The sequence below is a fragment of the Suricata suricatta genome, chromosome 17 (assembly GCF_006229205.1).
Source record: "Suricata suricatta isolate VVHF042 chromosome 17, meerkat_22Aug2017_6uvM2_HiC, whole genome shotgun sequence".
Lineage (NCBI taxonomy): Eukaryota > Metazoa > Chordata > Mammalia > Carnivora > Herpestidae > Suricata > Suricata suricatta.
The window spans coordinates 55,499,361-55,516,431 of record NC_043716.1 but is presented as its reverse complement, the minus strand read 5'-3'; the positions used below and the strand labels follow the sequence as shown (position 1 = coordinate 55,516,431).

General features: G+C 59.3%; 1 protein-coding gene across 5 annotated transcripts in view; it reads left to right on the top strand.

Annotated features, from left to right (window-relative positions):
* The first annotated feature begins 1,099 nt into the window (after positions 1 to 1,099).
* Positions 1,100 to 17,071, top strand: part of USP36 (ubiquitin specific peptidase 36) — a 30,782-nt gene continuing 14,810 nt past the window's right edge. For 2 of the 5 annotated variants that reach the window (XR_003904390.1, XM_029927210.1), the window contains exons 1-7: positions 1,202 to 1,353; positions 3,918 to 4,062; positions 5,336 to 5,597; positions 6,116 to 6,337; positions 11,987 to 12,097; positions 12,691 to 12,793; positions 16,977 to 17,044. Coding sequence is in view for 4 of the 5 variants with exons in the window: in XM_029927210.1 (XP_029783070.1) it covers positions 5,345 to 5,597; positions 6,116 to 6,337; positions 11,987 to 12,097; positions 12,691 to 12,793; positions 16,977 to 17,044 (757 nt within the window). In the remaining variant the exon portion in view is untranslated. Of the gene's footprint in view, positions 1,354 to 3,917; positions 4,063 to 5,202; positions 5,598 to 6,115; positions 6,338 to 11,986; positions 12,098 to 12,690; positions 12,794 to 16,976; positions 17,045 to 17,071 lie in introns of all 5 variants that reach the window. The other 3 variants (XM_029927212.1, XM_029927211.1, XM_029927213.1) reach the window with 3 other exon arrangements.

Genomic DNA, 17,071 nt, shown 5'->3' with positions numbered 1-17,071 from the left:
ATGCCAAGTCTCCTCTTTCCCCTGCCAGTTGCCAGCCCTTCGGACCTGCCCCCACGCTTCTAATCACTCACACATTGTATCAGGCGTCGTCGGCATAGTGACAAATGTCTTGGTTTGAATCAGTCTTAGGGCACAGAATGCACTGACACCAGGAATAAATCTCCAGCTCAGGATCCTGAGGGTTCTCAGGGGCTCAGGCCCCCACGGTTGTTTCTGCTGCTTTGCTTTTTCAGGACAGCAGCATCCACGTAACAACTAAAGGGTGAATTTTGTCCCAGTGACACCTGTCGTGGGTCCATCCCCACTCCGGGCCCAAGGATTGTGGGGGTGCTGGGTGGGCATGGAGACTAGCTCTGGGAGGTTCTCCCAGGAGCTCACCCAACCCGCTGCAGGGGTCCCTGCCAAGAAAGCGCAGGCAGACAAGGCTATGAGCGTAAGGTTGTGACTTGGGGTCGTTTATTCCCACGCTCTGTCCCCGTTGGAGTCAGGCTAGGAGCCGCTCGCTGCCCCCTGCCCATTCACAAGAAGGAAGAACTCTGTGAAAAGGATTTTTTAAATACCGCGGAGGCAATGCGTATTTGCAAGCATTTGACCAAGAGCTTCACGTAGTGGTCACAGGACGATGCCTTTGGAGGTCGGGAGCGGGGCCGGGGAATTGCAAGGGGTTCCAGCACCCCCAGGACATTACAAAGATCAAACGCCACCACTCCCCAGTCATCCCAGCAGCTCTTTGCCCGGCCCTCCCTAGCTCTACTGGGCCAGCTGCCCCCATCGCGCCCAGTCCGTGGCTCGGTCACTAAAGGCCCTGGAGAGCGAGGCCGAGACGCCGAGCCACCAGCTCCACGCGCGGTGAGCACGGGGCGCGGGTCTGAGGCCGCGCGAGGTGCGTTGCGCGCTAAGGACCCGGAAGCGGACGCCTCACGTGCTCTCCGGGAACTCGCCAGGCTCCGGCCCAGGGGGCGGGGCGCCTCGGGCCCTGCGTGCTGCGTCATCGCGTAGGGGCGTGGCCACGGGCGCCGGGGGCGTGACGTATCCTGTGCGTAGAGCGACTGTGGGCGGGCCCAGGGAGGGCGCCTGCTGCTCTTAAAGCAGCCGCGACGTTTCGAGTCCGGCAGCGCCGGTCGCGAGTTGCGGCGCCTTTAAGCGTCCTGGTGACACGTGTGTGAGGCGCCGAGGCCCGGATGGTGCGTGTGCAGGGCCCGGGCCGAGCAGACGCTAGCGCCGCGGGCCTGCTGCCGGGCCCGCCGAGGGCCGGGTAGGCTGGGACCGGGTCGCGGCGGCGGCGCGCGGCCCGAGAGAAGGCTGCGCGTCCGGCCGGGTGGAGGGCTTCCGCGGGGCCTAGGACGCGGGAAGGTGCGGCCTGAGCGGGGGTCGCACCGGGGAGACGTGGGTGCGCGTCCTCGAGGGGCTCAGGGGCCGGTAGGGACATCCCGGGGCTACTCGGTTGGCCAGGAGTTCGGGGCTGCGCTGTCCGTGAGGGGCTCGGGGGTCCACGGGGAGGTCAGAAGCGCGCGGTCCCCGAAAGTTCCGCAGTTCACGGGGAGGGTCAGGGGGCGCGCGGTCCGCGAGGTGCTCCGCGTCCATGGGGAGGTCAGGGGCGGGCGGTCCCCCGAAAGTTCCGCGGTTCGTAGGAAGGTTAGGGGCGCGGGGTCCTAGAGGGTTCCGCAGTCCACAGGCAAGGTCAGGGGTGCGCGCGGTCCGCGAGCGGCTTTAGGGTCCAGGGGAGGGTCAGGGGCGCCTAGTCCGCGAGGGGCTCGGGGGGGTTTCCTGTCTGCTGTTCCCGGGGAACCCCGGCCGATGGTGGAGAGGAGAGCGGCCCCAGCCAGGAGCTCCGCGGAGCGGGAGGAGGGGGGTCGGAGGAGGCAGCTGCCTGGGTGGGTCCTGGACACGGTCGATACCCACGGAAGCATCATTGATGCAGGAGCCAGACTTTCTCTGCGAAATGGCTCAGGTCAATCCCTGGAGGAGACTGTTCCGTTTGGCAGCAGTGCTGATTTCTTTCTCCCGTTTAGTAAAAAAACGTGGGAAAGATTTACTCCTGGAAAGGGTAACCTTTCTCAGGGTCATGGTCAAGGTGGAGGCGAGTGGATGAGCACAAGGTGGGGATAGGGATTAAAGTACCCGTTTTAGCGGGTCGTGGGAGTCTCCCCTGGGGTTTTACATAGAGTCGCTTTCTAAAACCCAGACGGATGAGAGAGGAGAGCGGATGAGAGAGGAGAGCGTCACACAGCCTGCTTTTTGTAAGAGCTTGCTGAGCACCAGGCTCCCAAGGAGGGGGAGGCTGCGCTCGCTCACTCCTGGCCAGAGACCAGAGTCCTGCAGTCTCTGCAGAGTAGCCCGGAGGCCCCCTCTGCAAGTGCCCCAGTGAGGCCCGGCTCTGTCCTTCTAGGGCTCCTCCCCCACCGGCACGTGGGTGACCCTGTGAGTCTTGAGTGCATTTCATCCTGGAACAGTGAATTTACAGGGAGGAGGGAGGGAGAATAGGCGGGAGCCTGCTCTCGGAGGTGGAACTGGGAGCCCCAGCGGCCCCTGGCCCGGAAGCCACATGGGGTGGAGGGAGCACCCTTCCCCCAGCTCTGAAGAGCATGTTGTCACATGTGCACATCCGAAGACTTGCCAAGGCCGGTGCTCTCCAGGTTCCTACGCCTCAGAAGAGAGAGACAGAACGTTTTGGTTACTGATGTTTGGATGGAATTGGCGACCTAGGGGTCGATCTCGGTCAGAACTTGGAAAGATGAAGTTTGTTCAGAAACCTCTGACTTCCACAGCGAGGCGTGGGCTGGGGGATCAGGGTTCTTGGAATTACTTCTCTTGTAATAAATTGGGTTCTGTCTCCCCGAGTTCTTTTTGTGCCCTCGCTATTTGGTTCCCCAGCGGATGCTCTCAGGCCCGTGCGTGTCTGTGTCCTCACCTGTGCACAGTGAGGGTATGAGTCTTGATTAAAAGAGAGATATTATAGGGCGATTTTTCGGAGCCTGGGCGCTCTGGTTTACACACGGGCTTTTATTCTGAGATCACGTTGATGGTGTTCCCTCTTTATTTGGGGGTGGGTACGCCTTTGTTTACGGATATGAAACGTGGCGTATCTGAGATTCGTTGTCAGTAACGTGGGGACAGGAGAGGGATTCGGGTTGGGCCCACGAAGTAATTACGGATGATGAATTAGGGGAACGTGGGGGACCCTATGTGGTTCTCTCCACATTGTATGTATTTAGAAGAAAGAAAAAAAATTTTTATGTTTATTTTTGAGAGACAGGAGGACAGAGGATCCGTAGTGGGCTTTGTGCCGAACAGCAGAGAGCCTGATGTGGGGCTCGAACTCGGGAACTAGGAGATCATGATCTGAGCCAAAGTTGGACACTTAGTGGACTGAGCCCCCCAGCCGCCCCCACATTGTATATATTGTATGCATTTGAATGTTTTCTTCAGTACCTAAGTTTTATCTAATCGTAGTGATTGTGGACAGTAGTGAAAGAAAAAAAAATCTGCACGTAGTGAAGTGAAAATGCGGCAATTCTTACTGCTCCTTCAAATTTGTTTTCTTCCTTCTACTGGTTGATGAAATACAAAATTGGGGGTGATTCTTACTCTTGCCTTCTGGAAAGCATTTTAGACCAGAGTCCCCTGGAGATTTCTGTCCACTGGTCTTGCCCCTGGCCTGAAGGTCAGGACGCAGGGCCGAGGGCCGCGTTTTCCCGGTTGTGCACACTGTAGTAATTTGTAGCTGGTCCGTTCAGTTCTTCTCCGGAATCTTCCGAAATCCAGCAGCTTTCACACCGAGTCTTCCAGGGACATGGTCGGGCTTCCTGCTCCACGTCCGCATGTTGGGCGGGGGGTGAGGAGATGGGGGAAGGGGGGAAGGGGGGGCGAGGAGATGGAAGGGAGCCGCCTCATGTGGTGCTCTGTTCACCCCGCAGGTTTTCAACGACACACCTGCGGCTTTGCTGACTTAACGGGCCAAAGCCAAGGAGCTCGGTGCCTGAGGGTCGTGGACCCCGCACCTGCCCCGACCGGCCCGAGCCTGACCCCATGCAGCCGCCGCGCCCAGCTCAGACACTCCAGGTAAGCCAGCAGAGTTTCTGAGCGGCTCCTTGTTTCTCCCAGGCATCTTCTTGTTCAGTTGCTGGGAACACTTGGAGAACTCCTCTCGGGAAAGGTTCTTTTGTTGCCTCAAATCAAAGGATTTGTGCTTGTTCCTTTAAGTTCCAGGGCGCCTGGGTGGCTCAGGTGGTTAAGCATCCCACTCTTGATCTCAGCCCGAGGTCATAATCTCACGGTTGTGGGTTCAAGACCTGTGTCAGGCTGCACAGAGTATGGAACCTCCTTGGGGTTCTCTCTCTCTCCTCTCTGGCCTTCCCCTGCTCATGTGTGCGTGGGCCTGTGCACTCTTGCTCGCTCTCAAAAAAAACCTTTCTTAATTAAAAAAAAATTTTTTGGGGGCGCCTGGGGGGCTCAGTCGGTTAAGCGTCCGGCTTCAGCTCAGGTCATGATCTCACGTTCGTGGGTTCGAGCCCCGCGTCGGGCTCTGTGCTGACAGCTAGCTCAGAGCCTGGAGCCTGCTTCCGATTCTGATTCTCCCTCTCTCTCTGACCCTCCCCTGATCATGCTGTCTCTGTCTGTCTCTCAAAAAAAAAAATAAATAAATTTTAAAAAAAATTAAAAAAAAATTTTTTTTTTACATTTATTTATTTTTGAGAGAGCACAACCGGGGAAGGGACAGAGAGGGAAGGGGACACAGAATCTGAAGGAGGCTCCAGGCTCCGGGCTGTCAGCACAGAGGCTGATGTGGGGCTCGAACTCACAAATCGTGAGATCATGACCTGAGCTGAAGTCGGACACTTAACCAACGGAGCCCCCAGGCGCCCCTATTTCACATTCTTCTGCCAAGTCTTTGAAATCCAATGTGTGGTTGATACTTACATCATGTCTCAGTTTCGCCTCGGCCCACGTCACACGTTCCGTGGGCTCATGTGGCCCGAAGCCTTCATTTTGAAGCGTCAGGACCACGATTGTCACCTTTCGGAGGAAACGGCCCCAGGCCGCAGGTGCAGGGGCCCTTTAGAAGAGATGCGTGCTGCAGGGGACGCCCTCGCTATGCGTCCGGGGCCACTTGTGAAGGCGCCTTGTCTTTTAGGAGGAGCGTGGACCCGACTCGTCCAGGTCGTTGGTGACACGTCTCCACGTTGTGCACTTCCTTTGCAGGGCTGGCGGCCGAGCCAGAGACACCTGCACGGGGCCCAGCGTCCGTGAAGACCGCATGGGGATTCCAGGGAAGTGAGGCTTTGTCCCCGGGACCTGGTTCCCCGTCGCTCTGTGTCCCTTCTTGTCCCCACAGTGATGCACCATGCCAATCGTCGATAAATTGAAGGAAGCCCTGAAACCCGGCCGCAAGGACTCGGCCGACGATGCAGAGCTGGGGAGGCTCCTGGCCGCCTCTGCCAAGAAGGTCCTTCTGCAGAGGATTGAGTTCGAGCCTGCCAGCAAGAGTTTCTCCTACCAGCTGGAGTCCTTAAAGAGCAAATATGTCTTGCTGAACCCTAAGACGGAGGGGGCCAGTCGCCCCAGGAGTGGAGAGGAGCCGCAGGCCGGGAGACAGGGTACAGACGCACGGCCGGCCGGCAGGAGGGGTCTCGCGTGTGTCGGCCAGGTGGAGGGACGGAGCAGTGACCGAGTGGGAGGGACAGAAGCAGAATGCGGTCGGAGAGTTGGGAGGTTGCAGTGGGACCAGTGGCTTTCAGGTGCAGAAATGGTGACACGGGGTGGGCCAGGACGAGATCTGTGGCCTTAGCGAGGCCTTGGAACTCGTGGGTGTTTGCTCAGAAGCGGGGCTGGGGAACAGGCAAGAGAAGCGTGCTGGGCCGGGCCCCTGGGCCGCTCCTCCTCCGAGTCCTGTCCTCCGTCCACGGAGGCCTCCTCGAACTCCAGACCTAAGCGGTCTGCGAGAACCACCCAGGGTTTTCTCCTGGGCTTTCTAGTAACTTCCGGTCACTGGGAGCACCCGCTAACCTTCGGCGCGGCGTCCGGGTCAAGTGCGCGCGGCCCGAGTTCCATCAGGCTGTGGTCCACTGGGGCGGAGACCCGAGCCCTGTTCTCTTGCCCGTCCCTTTTCTTGCAGGCAGCCAGCATGCGCACGAGAGCTGTGGGGACGGCGTCCCCGCCCCGCAGAAGGTGCTCTTCCCCACCGAGCGGCTGTCTCTGAAGTGGGAGCGGGTTTACCGTGTGGGGGCGGGGCTGCACAACCTCGGCAACACGTGCTTCCTGAACTCGACCGTCCAGTGCTTGACCTACACCCCGCCTCTGGCCAACTACCTGCTCTCCAAGGAGCACAGTCGCAACTGTGAGTGGTGGTGCGGGGGGGTGGCCTGGGGGTCACGGGGACCGGACAGCCTCCCGATGGGCAGCAGGACGCAGGGGGGCGTCCGTGACCTTGTAACCGACAAACCTAGGTCTGACGTGTGCCCGCAGCAGGGCGGGCCGTGGAAGCCAGTCTCCGATAGAGCGTTGGTCCCGGGCTCTTCTGAAAATGAGTCCGTGAACGGAGAAAGGGGGTTGTCGAAAAACATGTCCGAAATACCTGTGTCCCACGACTCAGTACATCTGTTCTCATAGCAGCGTTTTATGTGCCCCCAAGTGGCCATTTAAAACAGGTGAAATAAAGATGAAATGAAACTTATCAAAAGTGAAGCAAGTAGACAGTTTTAAAAACCTTTTACCTAATAAAGAGATTAAATTGGTGGAGTACCTCTTCCCATGAGGAAATTCCAGACGGAGACGGTTTAGGGGTGAGCTTCATGGGAAGGTGGAGAAACAAGAGTGTTGAGTTGCTTTACAAACTCTTGCAGAGACTAGACGGAGAGAGAAAACTCCTCAGCTCATTCTGCGAGGCTCTGAAACTTGGGTAATGAAATCGAGACAAGTGCAGCACAAGAAGGAAAAATGATAGTCCCGTCTTAATCACGAACGTAGTTCAGAAACTTCTAGACAAACTATACCAAACTGTGTAGTCTTTTACACGCTGTGAGCAATTTGTGTTCATCCTAGTCTTCCAAGGGTGTTCTAGAATTTGAAAACCTCTAAGTGTGGTTGGGGGGGGAGCCTAGCACACCAGGTGAATGTGGCGGTCCTGGCGGTGCCGTCGGGAAGCCTGACTGCGTTGTGTGACGTCCGCAGAACGGGACCCGCCGCGCGGTTTTGGTCAGGGACCGCTGACTTTGCTCCCTGAATTGTCATGTCTGCAGATGAAGAGAGGACGGTCACCTGAAAATAGAGGCCAAGAAAAGAAACGTATACGCTTTCAGCAAAGTAGCCATACTTAGGAGGGAGTTTGCTTAGCTTGATAAAGGCTTATCTACCAAACACTACAAAAAAAAAACAAATTCTAAGTAGGAAAATACTGGAAACATACTCTCTGAAATACAGCATGAGGGGCGTGTGGGAGGCTCAGTCAGTTAAGTGTCCGACCTCAGCTCAGGGCATGATCTCCCGGTTCGTGGGTTCGAGGCCCGTGCCGGGCTCCGTGCTGACAGCTCCGAGCCTGGAGCTGCATCCAGTTCTGTGTCTCCCTCTCCCTCTTTCTGCTCCTTGCCCACTCGCATTCTGTTTCTCACTCTCAAAAATAAACAAACGTTAAAATAAAATAAAACAAAATTAAAAAAAATAAATAAAGTGTGGAACGGGTGCATCTTAGCTGGAGAAGAAAGGAGAGAAGGCACCATTGTTACCAGAAACTAACATTCCTTAAAAAGAAAGAAAGTAACGCTCCCGCATTGAAAAGCAACAGAGTCTGGAAACCAGAAACTTAGGCAGTGTAACTAAATAGCACGTCAGTGCGCAGAAAGTTAGTTGAATTTCTGTGCACCAAACAAGGAGTTTAAAATCAAAAAGTTTGGAAGTCTGTAATAGCAACACAGATGATAAAGTGTCTGGACCTCAATGTACCAAGAAGCCCCTCACGGAACGGAAGGCCGTTACGCAGCCATGCGCGTGCGTGCAGACAGCTGCCTTCAGAGAGAAGTCTCGCTGCCGTAAAGAGGTTGGGTCTCCCCAAATTAAGGTAAAAAGAGATCCATGCGGCTCCAACGGATTCTAAAATCCATACAAAAAGGAAAAGCAAAGGACTCGAAATCACCAAGACGCTTCGGAAGGAGACTGTAGGGAGAGAGATGCCCCACCAACTAGGATGTCTCATCAAGGTGGAGAAATTAAAATGTCGTAGTGTCGGGTCGGGGAGGGACAGACGGACCAGCGCGGTGGAGTAGAAACAGGCTCGGAAGTGTGCTACATACAGGCTTTCCATGGGGCTCCCGTCTTAAATAAGTGGAACCATAAATTTTTTTAAATGTTTTATTTTTGAGAGAGAGACAGTGTGAGCAGGGGAGGGTCAGAGAGAGAGGGAGATACAGAATCCAAAAATAGGCTCCAGGCTCCGAGCTGTCAGCACAGAGCCCGACGCGGGGTAAGAACCCATGAACCATGAGATCAGGACCTCAGCCCAAGTCAGACACTCAACCCACTGAGCCACCCAGGCGCCCCCTAAATAAGTGGAACTTTAAAAGAACTCCGACTGACATGTGGAAAACGCGAAATGGTGCCCCCATTTCACAGCCTCGCCGTGCACAAGAGACGCACTCAAAATTTAATATCAAAAGCAAACATCATGCTCTTACAGCAAATGTTGGCAGATATTTTTCTGACCTTAGGATGGGAGACTTCTGAAACAGGACTCAGCACTAACGATTCAAGAAAAATGACAAATAAATTGTGTTACAATTACAAAAAAACTCCGAAAGCAAATGGGAGGCTACAAACTGAAGGCAGAACCCGGGCCGTGTCACCAGCACAGGGTCACTACCCCCAGTGCGGGAACAGCACAGGCCAGCGGGGGACAGACTGCCTACCAAGAGTAAAGGAAAATCACGAACAGCCTCTTACAGAAGAGGAAGCTCATGGTCAGAGGGCGAAGGAAGAGACGTCCAGCCTTGCTGGGAAGCAGGGAGACCCCATCAGGACCCCGAGCGCTGCCACCGCACACCTTGGTGATAGATGACGAGTCGGAAGCCCAATGACCCCGGGCGTCGGACAGCACGAGGAGGAGCCAGAACCTCTTGTGCCTGTGCCCGTCTGCCCTGGCATCTTCCAGATGCCCGCCCAGCAGGCGGGGCTCCTGCAGAGAAGCTCCGGTAACATGCGGGTCAGGACTCCTGGGAGAGAGTGTCTGCCAGCAGCCCGGGCGCCCATCAATAGAACGGATCCGGGGTCACAGGGCGGGGGTGGAGTGCCCACCGCCGAGTGTCCTGTGGTGGCCCCGGAGCCCGAGCGACCACCACGTGGGTGGATCTGAATGATCCGAGGGAGAGTGAAGAACAAAGTCCCAGAAGACCGCTCGCGGTGTGAACTGACGCTTATAAAGCCGAGAGGCAAGGTGATGCGGTGTTTGGGCGTGCACACACGGGATCGAACTGAAACCGTGATTTTTGTTTTTTCAGTTGGTGAACAATGAAAATAGGAAGTCGGGATAGACCTCGGGCAGGGGGGGGAGCAAGAGGAGCAATGTGGGTGCAAGTTTGGGGTTGTGTGGCGTGTTCGGGGACGTTAGCTGTGTCATTTTAGCTTTAACGGGGGAAAGACGGCCACTGGAAACGAGTATTTGTAACGTCTTGCGTTCGCCATGGCTTTGTGGCTGCTGAAGGTGACGCTGGACGTGACTCCCTGTTTCCTGCAGTGACCTTGGTGTTGTTAGGGTTGTTTTGAGTGGACTTCTCGGGAGACTAGACGAGGCTTTGTTTGTGTCTTATGACGGTGGGGATGAGACCACGCTCCGCAGACGTGAGCGGCTCTGCCCCCGTTTGTCCCTGTCCTTCCCTGCACGGCTGCCCTTCACTTCTGCCTTCTCTGCAGGTCCCTTTGTCCACCCCGTTAGGGCTGATGCAGGTGATGCAGGAAACACCCAAAGGTCCCTGCACCCCGTCACACGCGGCCTGTGCGAGGGAGGGCGTGAGGTGGGGGCAGCCGGGATCGGCCCCCTCGTGGTGGGATGTCCCTCCTTCCCTCGGGCGACCTCCCTTGGGAGGGTCCCCGTGTCGTTCTGTGTCACTGCGAGATGATACGAAGCCTAGTGTCTTAGCTTTTCTGGAGTAGAAGCATTAAGAGGAGTTTTAGCGTTCTTCCCCTGTACCCGCCCCCGGCTCTCTGAGTGACCCCGAGTGGGCTGGGCTGTCGCCTCTTCTCCATGAATATGGGCTGTTCGTAGATTCTCCAGGATCCTGAGAAGTCTCTCCAGGCAGCACGGAGCCCGATTCCTGCCGTGCGCTGGACTCCGTCGGCACCACGGTCTGTCTAGCTAGAAAACTTAGTGCTTTTTTCTCCACACCCAACGTGGGGCTCAAACTCGTGACCCCGAGATCAAGAGTCACATGCTCCACTGACTGAGCACCCGTGGCTTCTGTGCTCTGGTGAATGATGTCGTGAATGATGAGTGAATAACGAACAGCCTTGGTGTGCAAATACCCGGTCGAGAGCCCGTCCCCCCGCCCGCCTGCGTGCACACCCAGGAACGGAGTGGCCGGCTCCCGGCGGAGCTCTATTCTTAATCCTTCCGGGAGGCACCGTGCTGCCTGTCTCCACAGCCCGCGCTGTTTGACACTATTGTCACGCATGGGGTTCCCAGTGTCCACGTCTTCGCTAACACGGTTATTTTCTGTTTACAAACACTAGTGTTCTCCTGCGCCCGTGGCGAGCGGGCTGTTTCAGTGCTGGTTTGGAGCCGGGTCTGGGTACCGGGGTGAGGGGTGGCGCTGCGGCGGGGATGCTGGTCTGTGGGGGGTTTTGTGGGAAGAGCCGGGGCTGCGCGAGGGGTGACGTGGGGAGTGTGGCGCAGCGGCGGTCGTGGGTGGGGGCGGCCTCCCGGGACCCAGGAGTCCGGTGCAGGCGTGCGCGGCGGAGAGAGTCACCCACGAGGTGACAGGTGCGGGACTGCGGGAGCAGAGAGTGAGCGGGGTCTGCTCCCGTCCCCGTGGAGGGGCCGGAACCGCAGCAGAAGTGCTGGACCCGGACACGCCGTGCGGCACGACTCACACAGACCGAGCACAACCACGTTTATCGTTTGTGGGTACGCACCCTCGTGCGTCAGCGCAGTGACTACGACACGGGGGCAGTTGTGACCTAGCTCGGGGCCACGGCGGGCTCTGCTGAGGGCGTGTGGCGGCGCAGCGGAGGAGACCCCACTGCTACCTCTGAAACATCTAACGTGGGTTGGCGATGGTACTGGCTTTGTACTTCTCTTCGCATTTGTAAGGACTCGTAACTTGAGATAAACGTTAAAACGTGCTGCCGTCCAGCCGGCAATAAATAGTATCTCACCCAGTGGTCTCCGTCTGGCCACTGCCTGCTCTGTAGGTCAAGTTCTGTGGCTGCGCGGTGTGGTTGCCTGTGGTCCCCGGAGGCAGAGACACCTCCTTGTGGACTGTGTGAGACCAGTTGGCCCCGTGAGCCGGCGTACTTACCTCGTGGGCCCACGTGGGAGAAGCTTGTCATGCCTCGAGGCCACAGCGAGCAGGTTCTAGAAGCAGGAAGAGTCGAGGTTCCCACATTTGAGGCGCAAACTAAGGGTTGTCAGGGAGCATAAAGTGTTCGTGCTTACTGACCACGTGACAGCGTAGAAATTTGAGAAAATGTTTTTCTAAACTTAGTTTTGAAAATCAGACTTCCTCTTCTTCTTAGTACGCAGCGCCCAGGAAGTATGGGAAGGACCTCACCCAGGTCAGCAGCACCTGCTTGGGGCGGTGGGGGGAGCGTCGGAAGCACTGGATGGGCCACGACCCCATGCGCCCTCCCACGGAGGAAACGCTTCCTTCGTGGTCCCCGGGCCGGCTTCATGGCAGCTGGGACCTCCGTGGGCCCGCCGGTCCCTCCGCTGGGTTGGTGGGGCCGTCGCGGCATCTCGGGGGCCCTCCCCTCGCGGTGACTGCCCTGTCCCGTGTCCGTGCAGGTCACCAGGGCAGCTTCTGCATGCTGTGCGTCATGCAGAACCACATCGTGCAGGCCTTCGCCAACAGCGGCAACGCCATCAAGCCCGTCTCCTTCATCCGAGACCTGAAAAGTAAGAGTCGATTCGGCTGCAGCGCGGGGCAGCGGGGCAGCGGGGTGGGGGGAGTCAGGATCGAGGCCACGGTCCCAGGACCTGGCAGACCTGGCAGAACAGTACTTCGGCACACATGCTGGCGCAGGTCAGCAGGGAGGGCTTCGCGCGGGGGTGTGCGTGGCCGCCGCTCTGAAGAATGTGGAGCTCCAGGCCAGGTTGGGGGAGGGGCTCCTGTGACCGTCACGGGCACCTGTCACCACAGACTGACTGTGGTCATGGTGTCCCCGTGATCCGTGCGCGCTGCGTTGGCTCCTGGAAGAGTAGTGAAGCCGTGGGTTCCACGTTCTTAGACACCAGGGTCCTGGGGCCTCCGGCTCTTGTGTTCCGGTGGGGAGTTGAAGCCCTCGGGGTCTCAGTGGGAGAGTCTGCCCTGAGGACGGAGCACACACTTCACGCAGGGCTCTCGGCTTCCTCCCTGGCCGCTTTGCAGAGGCGTCCCGTTTGCTCTTGGGACAGCGGGGGGCGGTCAGGGGTGAGCAAACAGAGGTGGGCTCCGGGGGGAGAAGGTGTGAGCTCTCCTTCACGAGTCTGATGCTTCTGTCTGTCTGCAGAGATTGCCCGTCACTTCCGCTTTGGGAACCAGGAGGACGCGCACGAGTTCCTGCGGTACACCATCGACGCCATGCAGAGGGCCTGTCTGAACGGCTGTGCCAAGTACGTGCCCCCTCACCCTGTCCTCGGGCTTCGGCCCCGTTCCGCGGCGGCGCCAGGCTGTGCTTGGGGAGGCAGCCCCTGCCCCCCTCTCCGCAGGCTTCCCTCTGGACACCCTAGCTTCTGGGCCCTTGACCCGCTGACACTCAGTTGGGGGGGGCTCTGTGCCCGCAGCTCGCGCAGGGAAGATGCGCTGGCCGATTCTGAGGGCGTCCGCCGTTGTCCTGGACTCTTCCTGTCTTTAAAAATTGCCTCGTTGTTTTGATACGAAGGATTAGATTGAGGGGGGTTGGGTAAGAATTATGTCTTTCTTCCTATCTTTAAAAGTCACATTATTTTGATACAGAGGCTGGGGGTGGGGTTGGGCGGGAATTACATCTTTAGGAAAGAACTCGAACATCCGAGGGTAGGAGGTGTATCATTTTTGAGATTGCTTTCTGCACGGTGACTGTGTCTTCATTTTGAACTTGGGAGCACGTGACGGGTCGCTGGCGTTGGGCTGCCTCTTCCCCCCCTGTGACCCGGTTGCCATCAGGGAAGTTTTGTGCTGCTCCTGGCTCCCGGGCTCAAAGGGGAATAGGCCAGAAACCTTCCCTGTTCCGTGGCCGTTGCCATGACTTAGGGCACAACTGGGTCCTGGACCCTGGAAATGCACCTCAAACAGGTTAAGAAACCTCTGGAACGTCTTTGCACAGAGCTGAGTTGTACCGTGATCCTGGGAACCTGTGGTCTCCTGGGTGAGATTCTTCGTAAAGCCCCGAGGGGTTGGCCTGGGTGCCTCTGGCCTTTGCCCTTGTTGTGCCCAGAGCTGCTGTCTGGTGTCCTGCTCTGCCCCTCCCCTCCCTGCAGGCAGGGGTGGGGCCTGCCTTTCCCATGTGTCCTGCCCCCTGCAGTAGCTAATGATCTGAGCTCTTTGCCAACCGCCTCCTACGCACCGGGCACTTCTGGTAGAAGACTTGGGTCTGGAGGTAGAGGAACTCAGAGTGATGGGGGAGACAGATGCCGGACAGTGTCCACAAGGCCCCATGGTCAGCGCCGTGGTGGGGGATGGCCCGTGTCCACAAGATCCCGTGGTCGGCGCCATGGTGGTGGGGTGGCCCGTGTCTACAAGGGCATGTACTCAGCACCGTGGTGGACGGACATCTCGGATCCTTCCCAGGAGAGTTCCACTGTGCTCTTCCCTGCAGGAGGCTTCCTGGGAGGGGTCACCCCACGGCTCCACCGGGGGAAAGGGGGCAGCAGGGAACGTGGCAGGGCCTGGGTGAGGCCCGCAGCCACGGGTGGTGAAGGCATGGCCTCTGTGCCAGTGGGGACAGCACGTCCCGGCAGTGATGCCCAGGGCTGGCCACGGCACGGACGCCCCTAGAGTCTTCAGGACAGCAGCTGAGCCCCCACCCTGCCAGCCCAGCTCCCCAGGCCGTCCAGGGGTGGGAGGGGTGGGTAAGTTTGGGGTTCGGGCCTCCGATGGGAGGAGTCCAGGTTGGCAGCGTGGAACACGAGCGGGGCTGACGTTGCGGGAGGCACATGTGGCCGGCACTGCGCCGCGGGGAGTTGGGTGCTTTCCATGTGCCCGTCCGTGCAAAAGGAGTCGCTGGTCTTCACGAAATGAGGGAAAGCAGAGCGGCCTGAGCTGAATTAGTTTGATTTGCAGGTGGAAGCGACCTTTTCGCTCTTTTTGGTTTTGTTAAAGGTTTTCGGTTGCCCTTGTGCACGGAGAGCATTTACAACGTTCCTGCTTCACGTGCCGCCCGGGGCTTTGCGAGTGTCCCCTGTGCCCTGACATGGGTGGTCTGCAGTCAGGGTCACTTGTCGCACGTCCGTCCTGCGGCCTGTGCCTCCCGTCCCCTGTCCCGCTTGCTTCCTCCCTGCTCCGTCCCTGCGCCGGAAGGGTGTGTGGTCGCGGGCGGGCGCCGCCTCCTCGTGCCCCCTGGAGGGCTTGCTGTGGCGCGGCTGTGGTCGGAGCCGGGCCCCCGGCCTCTGCTGGGAGTCTGCTTCTTTCACGGCAGGTGCAGCCCCTCCTCGGGTGCTGTCACTTGTCGCTGCTGTGTGGTTACCACAGCACATTCGCTGTGCTTCTGTCTCTCCGGTTTCCCTTTGCTCCTTATTCATGGCCTTGCACCCCGCGCTGAGGGCGGCCCTTGTGTCTGCTCCGCTGACGACTCTGCACGCACCCTGGGGGGCCTCGCTCCTCTTTCCTGGACCTTTGGTTTTCGTTGATTCCGTGTCCCTGTCCTCCCTCCCCCCACCTCCCTGCTCACGCCTCACTCTCAGTTGAGTTACCTCGTACCTCGCTGGGGCATCAGGACTCATGTGTCCCCCTCCCATGTTCATCCCCACCGTTGCCTCAGTCTTACCCTCCGTTAAGTAGGCGCAGGGCTGCCTGAGGCCAGTGCCCCTCTCCTGCCCTCGCGAGGACCTCACCTTAGAGGAGTCCCGGTCCCCAAAGCGTGGCAGTTTCGAGGGAACGTCTCTAGAGCTGACTGCAGCCAGCTGGCTTTCCTGGACACGTGAGCGGGGATGACAGGTGTCCTCAGTGGCCTCCGTGCGTCAGCCCTGGGACCACGTGGACGGAAACGTCTTCCCGGCCCAGGCGTCAGCCTTATGCAGCGGGCACGTGGGGTCCCCAACTTTTGGGTCGGCTCAGTCAGAATATCTTGTCTTGAAGACATGTGGTCGTCAGCTGGGCAGTCGCGGGGCGGCCCTGGTGGGGGGCACACGGGGCACCTGTGCGAGGTCCGCAGCGGCACTCTGCTCCCGTCGCAGGGCAGGCGCACGGAATGGCCTTTATTTATGTGAAAGGCCTGATCGTTCCATCTTCCTTGCTCAGGGTCTCCAGGGACTAGGGGTCTCCCCGCCAGGCCACCGTCTCTCTGGCGGCCCTTTCTGTACCTCAACCCCTGGACCCTTCCCGCCGGGTCGCACCCCTCCCCTGAGTTGCTTGAATCTCCTCTCCCTCGGGCCCTGTGTAACTCTGGCTTCATTCCTGACATGATTTACTCTTTTTCCCCCATGTCAGTTAACTTCCTCCGCTTGCTCTTTTTCACTCTTGCTCCCGAAACTCATGGTGGATTTCCTCGCCCCAGACGCTTGTTGGAGGATCGTTAATCCAGCTTGAACTTTGTCTCCTGCCTCGTGCGCGCTTCCTGGGGGCTCATCTCTGTCAGGCGGGGCGGCTCTGTCCCGGCGCCCGTGCCTCCGGTCCTGGGCGCCGCGTGGCGGGTGGTGTGCCTCAGGACCCCGCGTCCCCTGTGCCCCGCGCGCCCCTCCCCAGCCGCTCTGGGCCTCGCTCCTCCTCGGGCTCCCCTTCCCGCGGGGACTCTGGGCGACTCCCGCTGCCTCCGGGTCCCGTCTCTCCCGTGCTCTCCAGGTCGCCCGTCAGCGCGTAGCGGATGGCTGGCCGGGGTCCGGCTTCCTTCCCCTGCTCGGGGCGGGGTGAGGCTCCGGCTGGCTCTGCCTCCCCACACGCCTCCAGTGCGCCCTGGGGTCACGTCCTGGGCCATCCGGGGAGCTCAGACGTCCCCCCTTTCGGTGAACGGTGGTGACGATGTGTGGTGGCGGCTGGTTGTGGTGTCCTAACTCTGCAAGATGAAAACCTGCCCGCGTGCGGAGTTCCGCGTCCTCCAGCTCCTGGTCGCCCCGCCCCCCGCCCCGCCCCACGGAGGCAGAGAGGGGCCCGGGGCGGGGCACGTGGAGAGGCCGGAGTCTGCAGGGCTGGGACGCCCACGAGGACCCCTGTGACTCCGCCCAGCAGCTCACTAGGCGGGTGGGCGGCGGCCTGGCCGAGGCCCGGGGTTGTCCCGGATCCCGGTTGGTTGGCGGGCCGGGGATGTGGGTACCGCCCGCGCCCGTGACCGCTGCTGTCCTGAGCAGGTGCGAGAGCCGGGTCGCTGCTCCTCCCCGCGAGGAAGGAAGAGGCAGGGACACAGGACGGCCAGGCGTGGGGCGGGGCGGGTTCCAGGAGGATGGGGCACTCCTGTCGGGGAACTGGGGGTGCCTTTCTCCAGCCTCTTGTCTCCTGTCGGGGGGCGTCAGAGCGGGGTGGCGAGGCCGGGGACCCGCCGCGGGGCCGGGTGAGCGTGTTCGACGTGGGCCGTATGGCGGGTCTCCCCGCGGCGCCCTGGGCCGGGGAGAGCTCGGGCGGGGGCGGCTTCCTGGCGCTCGCCTGAAGGCCCGGCCTGCTTTGCAGGTTGGATCGTCAAACGCAGGCGACCACTCTGGTCCATCAGATTTTTGGGGGCTCTCTCCGATCGCGGGGTAAGTGAAGATGCTTCCTCCGCGGCC